Source organism: Ranitomeya variabilis, chromosome 5 (assembly GCF_051348905.1).
Source record: "Ranitomeya variabilis isolate aRanVar5 chromosome 5, aRanVar5.hap1, whole genome shotgun sequence".
Lineage (NCBI taxonomy): Eukaryota > Metazoa > Chordata > Amphibia > Anura > Dendrobatidae > Ranitomeya > Ranitomeya variabilis.
Genome location: NC_135236.1, coordinates 663,421,610 through 663,434,662, shown reverse-complemented (window position 1 = coordinate 663,434,662; position 13,053 = coordinate 663,421,610). Strand labels below are relative to the sequence as shown.

The window sequence follows — 13,053 nt, the reverse complement described above, 5'->3', positions numbered from 1 at the left end:
CCAGTGAAAATGCCCGAGAAGCTGTAGTTGAGCAACAGGTGGAGGGTGGCAGGTTGCGGACCCCTGTCGTGCATCGTAACAGTACAGCTAAATTCCAGTACTGAGGAAAGCTAGTTTCCGTTCATTCGCTAATAAGTTCCTTTCGGGGCGAAATCCTGGCCCTTCCATGACTCACAGTAATTGTTACAAGTTTCCTACAGAACTTCCAGATGACTTCACATCACGGTTTTCCTGCTAGAACAATGAGAAGAGACAAGGGAACACAGCTCAGCAAATTCTAACTAACGACAAGCAGATGCATCGAGAAGGCGAGAAAGACGATACCGCGAGGAAACCACCATCTAGAAGGTTACAATCAAAACTGAGGACAACGTGGATCTGCTTAACCTTCGGCTAGACGAGGCGGCAAGAGAGACTAGGAATGGTGGCCACCAGATTCTAGTCTCCGATCAGCTAGTTTGGTCCGTCACGATAATCATCAGATCGCTTCTACATAATCCTATGGATGATCAGTCTTGACACTGTAGCTATTTCAAAAGGACCTCCATTTTCCCATGTGACATCTTAGAGAAGGTCCTAAATCAAAGCCTTTGAATCACGATGAAGGGTACAGATCCTTTTGCTCAGTATTTTCGTGGTTCTCCTTGGTTGCGTCATGCAACATTCATTCATTAAAAACTTCCATACAAATCTTCCCGCAAGCTCACAGACCTGGTGATCGGCGACGCAAGATTAGACCAGCGGTGGACGATGACTTCCTGGATGGTAGATGTGATCTCATACCAGCGGTGAACGGTAAAAGGTGCCCTACATTCATCACGATGGGCGTCACGCAACCCTGATGTACTGGAAAAGGGTCTGCAAAGTAAATGTTTGATTCCGACATCACAGCACGAAGCGGATTAAACTACGAGCACATTGCAGGCACAGGGCCCGCCGCCCCGTCGGAAGAAGACAGGGCCTGCTTCTCCATCACTGCCGATCGAGCGTACTGCCTGGTCGATCTCAAACGCCTGATTAAAGTTTAGACTTTATTTCGGGGAGCCCCACATACACAATAGATAGTCGTTGAGTCCGGGCAGGTTCGGCTGACTTTAGTCCACTATATCTGGAGGCCTGAGAACTTACAGATATACCTAGAGATAAGCGAGTATACAGTAGAGATAAGTGAGTATACCATCTAGTACACAGATCTCAAAGGAAGTCCTTGACCACATCTCTGACAATGCAATCATCTCCTCCTCTGGAGGAGTGAAGCTCGAATAAAACAGTGACTTAAGTCATTAATAAAAAAAAACAACACATCTTTACCTCCCAGAAGCTGTCGCTGGACACTTCAACCCCAACTGCGTCGTCGTAGTTTCCAGACATGATTACTGAAGAAGCAAAGCAGAGTTATATCCAAAAGGTGAGTGCTCCGTGTTCTCCTCTTCAAAAGACAGTCAGTACCTGCGGAGAGAAGGTGATGGGGGTTATAATACAAATAGCCAAGAATTTAAACTTTTCATCCCAAACATTTAACAATGGTCTGTTTAATGAAGAACAACACGGTGGCCATTGCTTCTTTTCACACCCCCAAAAAGTTTGTAATTTAATGGCCTTGAACAAATTTCTAAAATTCCATCTGGATGGACAAGTCCTTTAAGAAAAAACAGTAAAGGGTACTTACAACCTGGTGACCGGTACTTGTAGGATCACTAATAGGCACCAGATTGCGCACAGATCTCTAGCGACTCATCCTACATGTCCAAGTTCACACTCGCCGTGAGTTAGGAAGCGTCGACCACGCCGCGTGCGCTGCAATCTCACGGATGTTTATCTACAGCTCCCGAACAATGTGCCAAGGACACAGAATCCAGGTCACCCCGCTCACCTGCAACCTGCACTGATGGAAAGTGACAGCGCAGAACACGGCGGCTTCACTGTACGGAACAATTGTTTTTCCCGGGTAAAGAATAGGCCGAGCCTCACAATGGCAGCCAACCTTATAATGGCTGTTTACACTGTAAACGTGGGGAAAACCGAAGTACAACTCTCAAAGTGCACCCTCCGTACTGCAGGGCCAGAGGCCGAACATGGCGATACTCCCACGTGCATTGATCTACACTAACACAAAGCCCCATATGGCAGCATGTATACCCTACAGGCCTAGATGATAGTGTAATGGTTTCTGCAGCAACAATGGTTCACTTGCATTGCATTGCTAGGACATGCCATCACTATAAACAGAGGAGGTGCGATCTCCGCATGCCCTCTAGCTCCGTAAGGCTGCAGGGTACCACTAAATCAGTCCCGCAGCCCCTCTTTTCTCACAATCAGTGCAGGGTACCACTGAATCAGTACCGCAGCCCCTCTTTTCTCAGGATCAGTGCAGGGTACCACTAAATCAGTCCCGTAGCCCCTCTTTTCTCAGGATCAGTGCAGGGCACCACTGAAATCAGTCCCGCAGCCCCTCTTTTCTCAGGATCAGTGCAGGGCACCACTGAAATCAGTCCCGCATCCCCTCTTTTCTCAGGATCAGTGCAGGGTACCACTAAATCAGTCCCGCAGCCCCTCTTTTCTCAGGATCAGTGCAGGGTACCACTAAATCAGTACCGCAGCCCCTCTATTCTCAGGATCAGTGCAGGGCACCACTGAAATCAGTCCCGTAGCCCCTCTTTTCTCAGAATCAGTGCAGGGCACCACTGAAATCAGTCCCGCAGCCCCTCTTTTCTCAGGATCAGTGCAGGGCACCACTGAAATCAGTCCCGTAGCCCCTCTTTTCTCAGAATCAGTGCAGGGCACCACTGAAATCAGTCCCGCAGCCCCTCTTTTCTCAGGATCAGTGCAGGGCACCACTGAAATCAGTCCCGCATCCCCTCTTTTCTCAGGATCAGTGCAGGGCACCACTGAAATCAGTCCCGCAGTCCCTCTTTTCTCAGGATCAGTGCAGGGTACCACTGAATCAGTAGCGCAGCCCCTCGATTCTACATTAAGTTTTAAGCCAGGATCTCGCAGACAGACCAACGAGTCTTCTGAGATCCCCCCTTTTGGTCAGTACAAGGTTTACCCACAGAAAACTATAAGGAGGCGACGTCGCCAGACCTCATAAGTGTTCACCATGACCAGATCAAGTCGGTAAAAAAGAAAGCAAGTAGTCAAATTGTGATCTGCCAAGTTGAGAGGGTCTTTGACATGGAGATCACTTTGGAGCGAAAAAAAGCTGTTGCTGTCTAGACAGCTGCCTGACATTGGGGCAAAAGCTGCGCCTGCCAGAATTAAAGGGCAACTAAAGTCAGCGCTCACAACGAGTGGCGGCCATCATAGACATTCGCTCATTTCTACATTACGTGAGAATTTACAGACTGACATTTTCTTACTCCTAGGACTGAACATGTATCATGTACTCGGCTTATCTGAGAATTAATAAAATCCTTACGCAAAGCTTTTTTTTTTTTTTCGTTAATGGCCTTTTAATACGAGAACCAGTTGAGAGATTTTTAATCCCTGAGCTTTACATTAAAAATCTTCTTGGGTCAGAAGAAAATCCTCAATATGATCACGGAACTAAAAAATAAATAAAATTAAAAAAAATAGCAAAAACCGGCAAGGATTATTGAGAATTTTTTTTTTTATTATTATTTATTTTTTTTATAAAAGAGCTTGTTGTAACGAAGAAATTTTTGATACCAAAATATTAACTATAAGTTTTTATAACAAAAACTCTGGGAAATATTCCACAGGGTGTGGGATTGGACCTCAGGGAACCTCACTGATCTTGTGTTAAGTAGGTAAACCCCATTCAAAAGGCGACCAGTCACAAGTTGCTGGTGTTTGCTTTTACCTTTTCCCCACAGATCCCCTGTTTATTCCTGTTTTTTGTTTTTAAATAATCCATCATATGGTTCCAGATATATTGGCCATTTTTCATGGTCTTTACCTTGGGGGTGTGGCTCACAGGGTATTAATGCAGAACAGCCTAGAGACACGCCCCAGAGGATCCCATGAGCCTCATTCCCCTCCATAAAGACCATAAAAATTACCACTAAATAAAAAAGGCATAACTCTGGAACTGTGAGGTGGATTAAAATAAAAATAAAAATCAGAATACTCTGGGAACAGCAGAAATAAAATTAAATAAAAATAGTCACTTCTGACCTGATGACAGATCATCTTTAAGGCACCTTAAAAGGCCAACGCCACTTGCAATACCTTTTAATGTAACAATTTTCTGCCTCCTTATACTGTACAGGAATTTCTCAAAATTTCTTCCATCAAATCCTACATAAAAAGGTTTCATTTATCAATACAGGCCAACGGTGAGACTGTCAGCTTTCAATTGCTAGGAAAAACTAAAGCTGTGATTGGTTAGGTTTGACCCCCGGCAGCTAACCATGACGGTCTCCTTGTCCCCGAGACAGTCATCCTCCCCACAGACTCCCCAAGCCAGTCACCCTTGTCATAAAAATCCCACAGCTCTCCAAAATATTCACATTCGTCCATCCCATTCACCACCACCCCATCTCCCCCCCCAGCTCCCCAAGACAGTCCATCCCATTCTCCCTCCTCCGAGACAGTCAACCCCACTCTCCCACCCCCAAGTTTCACCCACATAAGAAATACAAAAAAAAGGAAAATTTAAAAAAATAAATAAATATATATATATATATATATATATATATATATATATATATATATATATATATATATATAAATAAATAAATAAATATATATATATATATATATATATATATATATATATATAATGATGTTGTAAAACAAAGTAATAAGGGGATTTAAAAAAAAAAAAATGAAAAAGGCAAAAAAAACTGGAAGAGTTAAGGCAAAAAAAAAAATTTGTTTTCTTACAATGGAGCCTATGGGTGACATCTCACCATTGGTCTATACACAAGAAGTTAGTCAGTAGATCACTTCCTCCATCGTAGGCGCTAAACATGATGTGAACAGTGTGCGATTCTACAGAACTGGATCCTGATGGCAGCAAGAAACCAAGACCACTAATTACCGCCAATGACTAAAATAACATTAATGAGGAAAAAGAGAGAAGTGTGAAGCCTGGCACATCTGCACGCTCATGTTATACCGGAAAGGCTCCATATACACCAACCCCCACCATTCATGTAGCCTCCCCACTAATTATATCCCATTGACTCTAGATCAAGTGCTGAGAGGACTTAAGTCACCTGATCTGGGTTTTAGCACATTTAAGCCCTTCAGCCCTACAGATGGATGCTCCTAGAGGAGAGATCACTGGGAAGTTCCGAATAGAAAACCTTAATAAAATTAATAAACCTGTTCAGGATCCTCGTTCCTCAAAGGGAGTCCAGCTCTGGAGGACCCGATGTAATACTTCATTTCACCTGTGGTGGTGCTGCAGGGAAACTGAACACTCCCTGCAAGGGTTACTCATAAAACAACAACTGATTGCAAATTTGTAATGGTCTTTACGAGGATTTACATTCCCAGATAAAGCGGTTTTCCATTACGATCGCACTTTGTGATTGGCTTATTGTAAAGTGGACCTTCTGACAAAGTGGACCTCTTGTGATCAGTGATCAGTATGGAAACCTGGTAATTTTCCTGCAGTGCCTCCTCAGGGGGATGAGAGGCATTACACCTTGGGTTTCCATCCAAATCAATGGGTTGTTTGTGTACTGAAGGAGAGGACAGGTCCTCCAGAACAAGAGAGACCTGCTATACGCTGGCCAAGAAATGGGCATCCAGGACAGAGTACTCCAAACCCAAAAAGGAGATGATAAATGTTTTATAAAAAGGTAGAGAAGCTTAAAAAAAAAAAAAAAAAAAAAGGATAAGACCATCAAGTCCACCCTATAATCAGACAGTGTTTATCGAGAAGGCTTAACATCCCCTATGAAGAAGAGACAAGAGGCCAAGTGCCCCACTGGGGTTTTCGGTCTTGGCTATGGAGGACACATCTGCACAGATTGTCTCCTCTCCTGCTATGGTAGAAGTACACCCTTTGTAAGAGTTTACACCAGAGGAGGCAGCAGAAGCAAACACTTTCTGGGTACACAGACGTTATTGTAATGACCCACCCAACTTGGAAACTATAAGAACTCCACCTTTTTAGTAAACTTCCTCTGAGTAGTTACGTGGTATGTTCCTATCCAGAACTCAAGGAAAGAAGAACATAACGCCCAGTGAATTACTACAGTCATAACCGAGGGATCGCAGTGCCAAGTCAGTGCCGTCGTTCCCATCCATCCAGCTGTGCGGAGAAACTACAGCCGGCCCCATTCACTTGAATTGAGGTGCACTACGGTTCCACCGCATAGTGGGTGGAAGCAGAGCTGATTGTGGGGATTTCAGAACCTGAAGCTCCAGAGCAGTTTCATTGCGTTTCATGCACAATGGTAGCCTGGCCCCATAAATTAACAAGATGTTGGGGGGTCCCAGAAGTCAGACCCTTAGGGATATTATTATTATTTATTTATTTATATAGCACCATTAACTCCATGGTGCTGTACATGAGAAAGGGGTTACGTTCAGAGTTATAGATATCGTTTACAGTAAACAAATTTACAATGACAGACTGGTACAGTGGGGAGAGGACTGTCCTTGCGGACTTACATTCTACGGGATAAAGGGGGAAGAGACAGAAGGTCAGGGGTGCGGCCGCTTGGGTGGTGGTGAGGCGGCAGCTCGGGTGGTGGTGAGGCGGCAGAATGGTTATTGCAGGCTGTAGGCTTTCCTGAAGAGATGGGTTTTCAGGTTCCGTCTGAAGAATCTGAGGGTGGTGGATAATCGGAGGTGTTGAGGCGTGGAATTCCAGCGGATGGGGGATATTCGGGAGAAACTTGGAGGCGGTTGTGTGAGGAACCAATAAGTGTGGAGGATAGTAGGAGGTCTTGGGAGGATCGAAGATTACTTGAGGGAAGATATTGGGAGATTAGTTCAGAAATATAGGGAAGGGACAGGTTGTGGATGGCTTTGTAGACCAGTGTTAGTAGCTTGAACTGGATTCGTTGGGGAATTGGGAGCCAGTGGAGGGATTTGCAGAGGGGAGAAGTGAGGAGAGAGGTGGATTAGCTGGGCAGCAGAGTTGAGGACAGACTGGAGTGGTGCAAGAGAGTTAGCGGGGAGGCCACAGAGCAGGGTGTTACAGTAATCGAGGAGGGAGATGATAAGGGAAAGCACAAGAGTTTTAGTAGATTGTGGGCTCAGGAAGGGACGGATTCTGGCAATATTTTTGAGTTGGAGGCGACAGGAGGTGGCAAGAGTTTGGACGTGCGGTTTGAAGGACAGGGCAGAGTCAAGAGTTACCCCGAGGCAGCAGTTTTCAGGTGCAGGAGAAAGCGTAATGCCGTTTACCATAATAGACAGATGAGGTAGGGGGGATACGCAAGATGGGGGAAAGATGATGAGCTCGGTTTTGTCTACATTGAGTTTTAGGAAGCGAGAGGTGAAGGAGGAGGATATGGCTGATAGACACTCTGGGATTCTGGACAGCAGAGAGGTGACAACTGGGCCAGAGAGGTAGATCTGAGTGTCTACCTCCAGGTGGTACTGGAAGCCATGGGACTTTATGAGTTGTCCTAGGCCAAGGGTATAGATGGAACAAAGTAGGGGCACTAGGACAGAGCCTTGAGGGACTCCAACAGAGAGGGCGGAATGAGGAGGTAGCATGGGAGTGGGAAACGCTAAATCTGCAGTCGGAAAGGTATGAGGAAATCCAGGACAGGGCAAGGTCTTTGATGCCAAAGGAAGAAAGAATCTGTAGCAGTAGGCAGTGGTCGACTGTGTCGAAGGCAGAGGACAGGTTGAGAAGGAGGGATATGCCATCACTTTAGGAAAAAACAATACATCTTAAAAGATATTAGGCTGCCAACTCGGGGAGTGACCACTCAGTCTGTGGCTTGCAATGAAGGAACGAGTCTCAAGGTCGTCCTCCCAGCCACAGCGACACAGTCAGGTAACACCCCAGTCTCCTCGGTGCCTTTACTTACTTTTCCAAAACACATGTGCAGAACGCCCCAGGCCACCGGCGAGCAGCCATAGCAACAACGGAGAGAAGAGACGGGGGTCTTGTTGTACAGCGAGGGTTATAAATAGCCGACAGAATAAAATTCCAACAGCGAGAGGCACTGACTCACCCATCACGCCGGAACACTATTAACAAGCCCAATAAATAAAGCTGAAGAAGGGCATGGATGCCATGAAGACCCCACTAAACGAGGATACCTTTATTGGTTTAAAGTGGAGTGACCGCTGGGACCCCATTCATCACAACAATGAAAGTTGTGCACCACTTATCCAACTTCTGTTGGGTCGACGTCCATTGGCTTTGTTTCATTCCAGGTCGGAACAACAACAAATTCTGCTAAACTCAATAGTAGGGCCCCAAATAACCCTCTCGACTATCGCTCGGAGGCTCCAAAGACAGTCTCTCGCTTTGGAGGACCCGACCTGTCCTGCATTACATGGACGACTCATCGATTTAAAAGGACCTGGTGTAATACCCAATCTCGCCTGCGGTTGTGCTGCAGAGAAACTGAATACTTACTGCCAGGATCCCTCATCGATCGCTGTCGATCACTAAGGATTCACAGCAGTGGGACACTTTATCATAGACTTATTGTCAAGAGACATTTAAAATTACGTCAGTATCAGCCAGCATTAATCTAATGTGTATGGGAGCCCAAGCAATTGATTGTTGGGGTAGTTAAGGTTCCAGAAAGTCCGTTTTCGGGCTGCCGATCTTTTTATTCTCCAGGAGAATGGCGGCTTTCTAATAGAAGACATAGGAGGGCTCAGTCGAACGAGTGCTCCTATGTATGGGAGAAAACGTCCATGATGACTGCCGGCCAAACGGTCATTCGGCAAAAGGCCATCAAATCAGTAAGGTGGGCTTAAGAAATGGTGATTGTCCAAAGCAGAGAACCCTCTAAGTCACAGACTTCGGTGTATAAACCCTTAGTGTAGAGTACGTATCAAGTCCATTGAGTGCAGACGAGACCTCACCCAAGAGGGTGACCAAGAAGAGACTTACAAGTAAGGGCCTACCAACTGTGAGGTCAAGTGTGAAGGTGTTTTTTACCTCCTTATGGAGAAGTGACCACACGAGGACGAGTCATACTCCACTTGAGTGAATGGGAATTACAGGAACCCTATAAAGGAAGCTGTCCTCCATGAGTTATCCTGCACTTTCCATGAAGTGAATGTGATCAGAGAGAAGGAGAAAAAGAAAATTCTGCAGATCTTCCTTTTATGGAAGGAACGAGAGTCAGGAAAGGTCTGCCAAGAACAAGCAGATCATCTAATTATAATCTGTACGCGCAGGGAGATCACGGAAATCAGCGATACGGAAAAACCAGCACTAATCTGATGAGAAATCTCACAAGGAACCTACATCACACAAGTCACACGAGAAAGAAAACCATGTACCAGGTAAGGAAATATAGCCTACACCTCAGTAAAGAAGGCTGAAAGGCTCTGCAAGATACGGCTTCATTTCTACTCAAACGTCAGCAGGTGTCAACCTGTCCCCAACTGTAGACCACCAGGAAAGCGAGCGCCAACCTGTCCCCAACTGTAGACCACCAGGAAAGCGAGCACCAACCTGTCCCCAACTGTAGACCACCAGGAAAGCAAGCGCCAACCTGTCCCCAACTGTAGACCACCAGGAAAGCGAGCATCAGCCTGTCCCCTACTGTAGACCACCAGGAAAGCGAAAACCAACCTGTCCCCAACTGTAGACCACCAGGAAAGCGAGCACCAACCTGTCCCCAACTGTAGACCACCAGGAAAGCGAGCACCAACCTGTCCCCTACTGTAGACCACCAGGAAAGTGAGCACCAACCTGTCCTCTACTGTAGACCACCAGGAAAGCGAGCACCAACCTGTCCCCTACTCCAGAATACCAGGAAAGAAAGCACCAACCAGTCTCCAACTCCAGAACACCAGGAAAGCGAGCACCAACCTGTCCCCATCTGTAGACCACCAGGAAAGCGAGCATCAACCTGTCCCCTACTCCAGAACACCAGGAAAGCGAGCATCAACCTGTCCCCTACTCCAGAACACCAGGAAAGCGGGAACCAACCTGTCCCCTACTCCAGAACACCAGGAAAGCGAGCATCAACCTGTCCCCATCTGTAGACCACCAGGAAAGCGAGCACCAACCTGTCCCCTACTCCAGAATACCAGGAAAGAAAGCACCAGTCTCCAACTCCAGAACACCAGGAAAGCGAGCACCAACCTGTCCCCATCTGTAGACCACCAGGAAAGCGAGCATCAACCTGTCCCCTACTCCAGAACACCAGGAAAGCGAGCATCAACCTGTCCCCTACTCCAGAACACCAGGAAAGCGGGAACCAACCTGTCCCCTACTCCAGAACACCAGGAAAGCAAGGAACAAACTGTTCCCTACTCGAGACCACCAGGAAAGCGAACATCTACCTGTTGCCTACTCCAGACCACCAGGAAAGTGAGCATCTACCTGTTCCCTACACTCCAAAGCACCACGGAAGCAAAACAACCTCCTCACTACTACAGACCTTGAGGAAAGCCAGAATCAACCTCTCCACTACTCTCAACCACAAGGGAAGCAAAACAAGAGGCCCCTCACAACTACAGAAAAATCAGGAAAGCGAACATCAACCTCACCACTACTCCAGACCACCAGGGAAGAACGCATCAACCAGTCTACTACTCCAGACCAGCAGGAAATCAAACAAGCATCAACCTGTCCATTTCTTTAGACCCCCAGGAAAGCAAGAATGAACCTCTGTACTACACTAGACCATCGGGCATTAACCATCCCAGTACCCTAAGTCACCATGGAAGCAATTATCTGCAGCCAGGCCCATTCACTTGAATGTTGGTGTGCTGCCGTTTCCCTGCCCTGCACAGGAGGTGGCTTGAGCACCGCTAGGCGGAGTCATTAATATATACCACCACTTTATGGAGTCTAACTACTAAGACCCTCACCAACCTTGTGGCTGAAGGGGCCGCTACAATAATTCAGCACTGCAGCGCCTTCGCAGTCTCTCTGCTTTCTGGCCACAAACTGTGCAGGGGAACTGCAGCAGAGCAGGCAACAATTTAGTGTATGAGGTCAGATCACAGCCGAGATGCGAAGAGCGCTGCTCTGCAGGTAAAAAACATAAAACAAATGAAGTGGAAGCAGGTCAGAATCAAACTACAATTAGTAGTTCAAAGTGCAACATGATTTACATTTGCTACACAATATACTGCCTCTCCACACTGCACAGACTTGTTCATGTTCTTCCCTCTAACGAAGCACTGCTTAAGAAATCATGTAGTATTAAGGATGATAAAGTAAAAAAAAAAACGAATGAAAAGTGAAAAAGGAAGCTTGACAGCCAAGCGCCTTAAATAGGGATGTCGGATACATTGTCTACAAGTCATCGGGAGATGGGGTTAAAGACAAAATGTCAGAAGTCATTAAAATTTATAGAAAGGATGAAAGCATGTACCAAAAGGATATTACCAGAAAGAAGGAATTCACATCATTTCTCAGAGAAGTATCTAAAAATATCATAGAAGCAACTTGGCACCAGAGAAAGGAGACTGGCATAGCCAAAGGAAAAGTCCGATATGGAGAGAACGCTTCTCCCACTTACTACATCGAAACTAAGTAAAAAAAATTGAGTCACTGTGTACATACCGTATATTCCTTATCCTGTATTACTCCTGAGCTGCACTCACTATTCTGCTGGTGCAGTCACTGTGTACATACATTATATTACTGATCCTGGGTTACATCCTGTATTATACTCCAGAGCTGCACTCACTATTCTGCTGGTGCAGTCACTGTGTACATACATTACATTACTGATCCTGAGTTACATCCTGTAGTATACTCCAGAGCTGCACTCACTATTCTGCTGGTGCAGTCACTGTGTACATACATTACATTACTGATCCTGAGTTACATCCTGTATTATACTCCTGAGCTGCACTCACTATTCTGCTGGTGCAGTCACTGTGTACATACATTACATTACTGATCCGGAGTTACATCCTGTATTATACTCCAGAGCTGCACTCACTATTCTGCTGGTGCAGTCACTGTGTACATACATTACATTACTGATCCTGAGTTACATCCTGTAGTATACTCCAGAGCTGCACTCACTATTCTGCTGGTGCAGTCACTGTGTACATACATTACATTACTGATCCTGAGTTACATCCTGTATTATACTCCAGAGCTGCACTCACTATTCTGCTGGTGCAGTCACTGTGTACATACATTACATTACTGATCCTGGGTTACATCCTGTATTATGCTCCAGAGCTGCACTCACTATTCTGCTGGTGCAGTCACTGTGTACATACATTACATTACTGATCCTGAGTTACATCCTGTATTATACTCCTGAGCTGCACTCACTATTCTGCTGGTGCAGTCACTGTGTACATACATTACATTACTGATCCTGAGTTACATCCTGTATTATACCCCAGAGCTGCACTCACTATTCTGCTGGTGCAGACACTGTGTACATACATTACATTACTGATCCTGAGTTACATCCTGTATTATACTCCAGAGCTGCACTCACTATTCTGCTGGTGCAGTCACTGTGTACATACATTACATTACTGATCCTGAGTTACATCCTGTATTATACTCCGGAACTACACTTAATACCTTGCTTTTCACTGAATATTTCCAATGACAAAACACCAGAATTCTGAATGCAGCTCTGGAGTATAATAAAGGGTGGAACTGGTTAATCCATATGAATGAAGAATCATATTCACAATGACAGTCAGTCATTAATTTACTACACGACCGCCATATCCAGGCTTCTACGCCGCAGACCTAGTGCACAATAACTTTACTGTCAGAGCTTAATGTACTAGGGAAATATCTAAACTGCGCAATTATGGATTTCACAGAAGATTTACATCACTGTCTACTAATTAAAATACTGAAGGCTGTGTACACAATACATGAGCAGGACCACACACACAAGCCTAAAATGCTCCACAGACATTTACGCTCATTGCTCTATAGCTTTAAAGTAGTGGTCTCACCAGACGCCCAGTCCCGCCACCCCCAGT

The 13,053-nt window shown here is 45.7% G+C and overlaps 1 protein-coding gene across 6 annotated transcripts in view; it reads right to left on the bottom strand.

The window, feature by feature from the left end:
• The window catches only part of PACSIN2 (protein kinase C and casein kinase substrate in neurons 2), a 62,559-nt gene that overhangs the window by 27,591 nt on the left and 21,915 nt on the right, over positions 1-13,053 (bottom strand). For all 6 annotated transcript variants that reach the window (XM_077266593.1, XM_077266595.1, XM_077266592.1 and 3 more), the window contains one exon: positions 1,312-1,449. In XM_077266593.1, coding sequence (XP_077122708.1) covers positions 1,312-1,371 — 60 coding nt within the window. In that variant the 5' untranslated portion in view covers positions 1,372-1,449. The remainder of the gene's footprint in view (positions 1-1,311; positions 1,450-13,053) is intronic.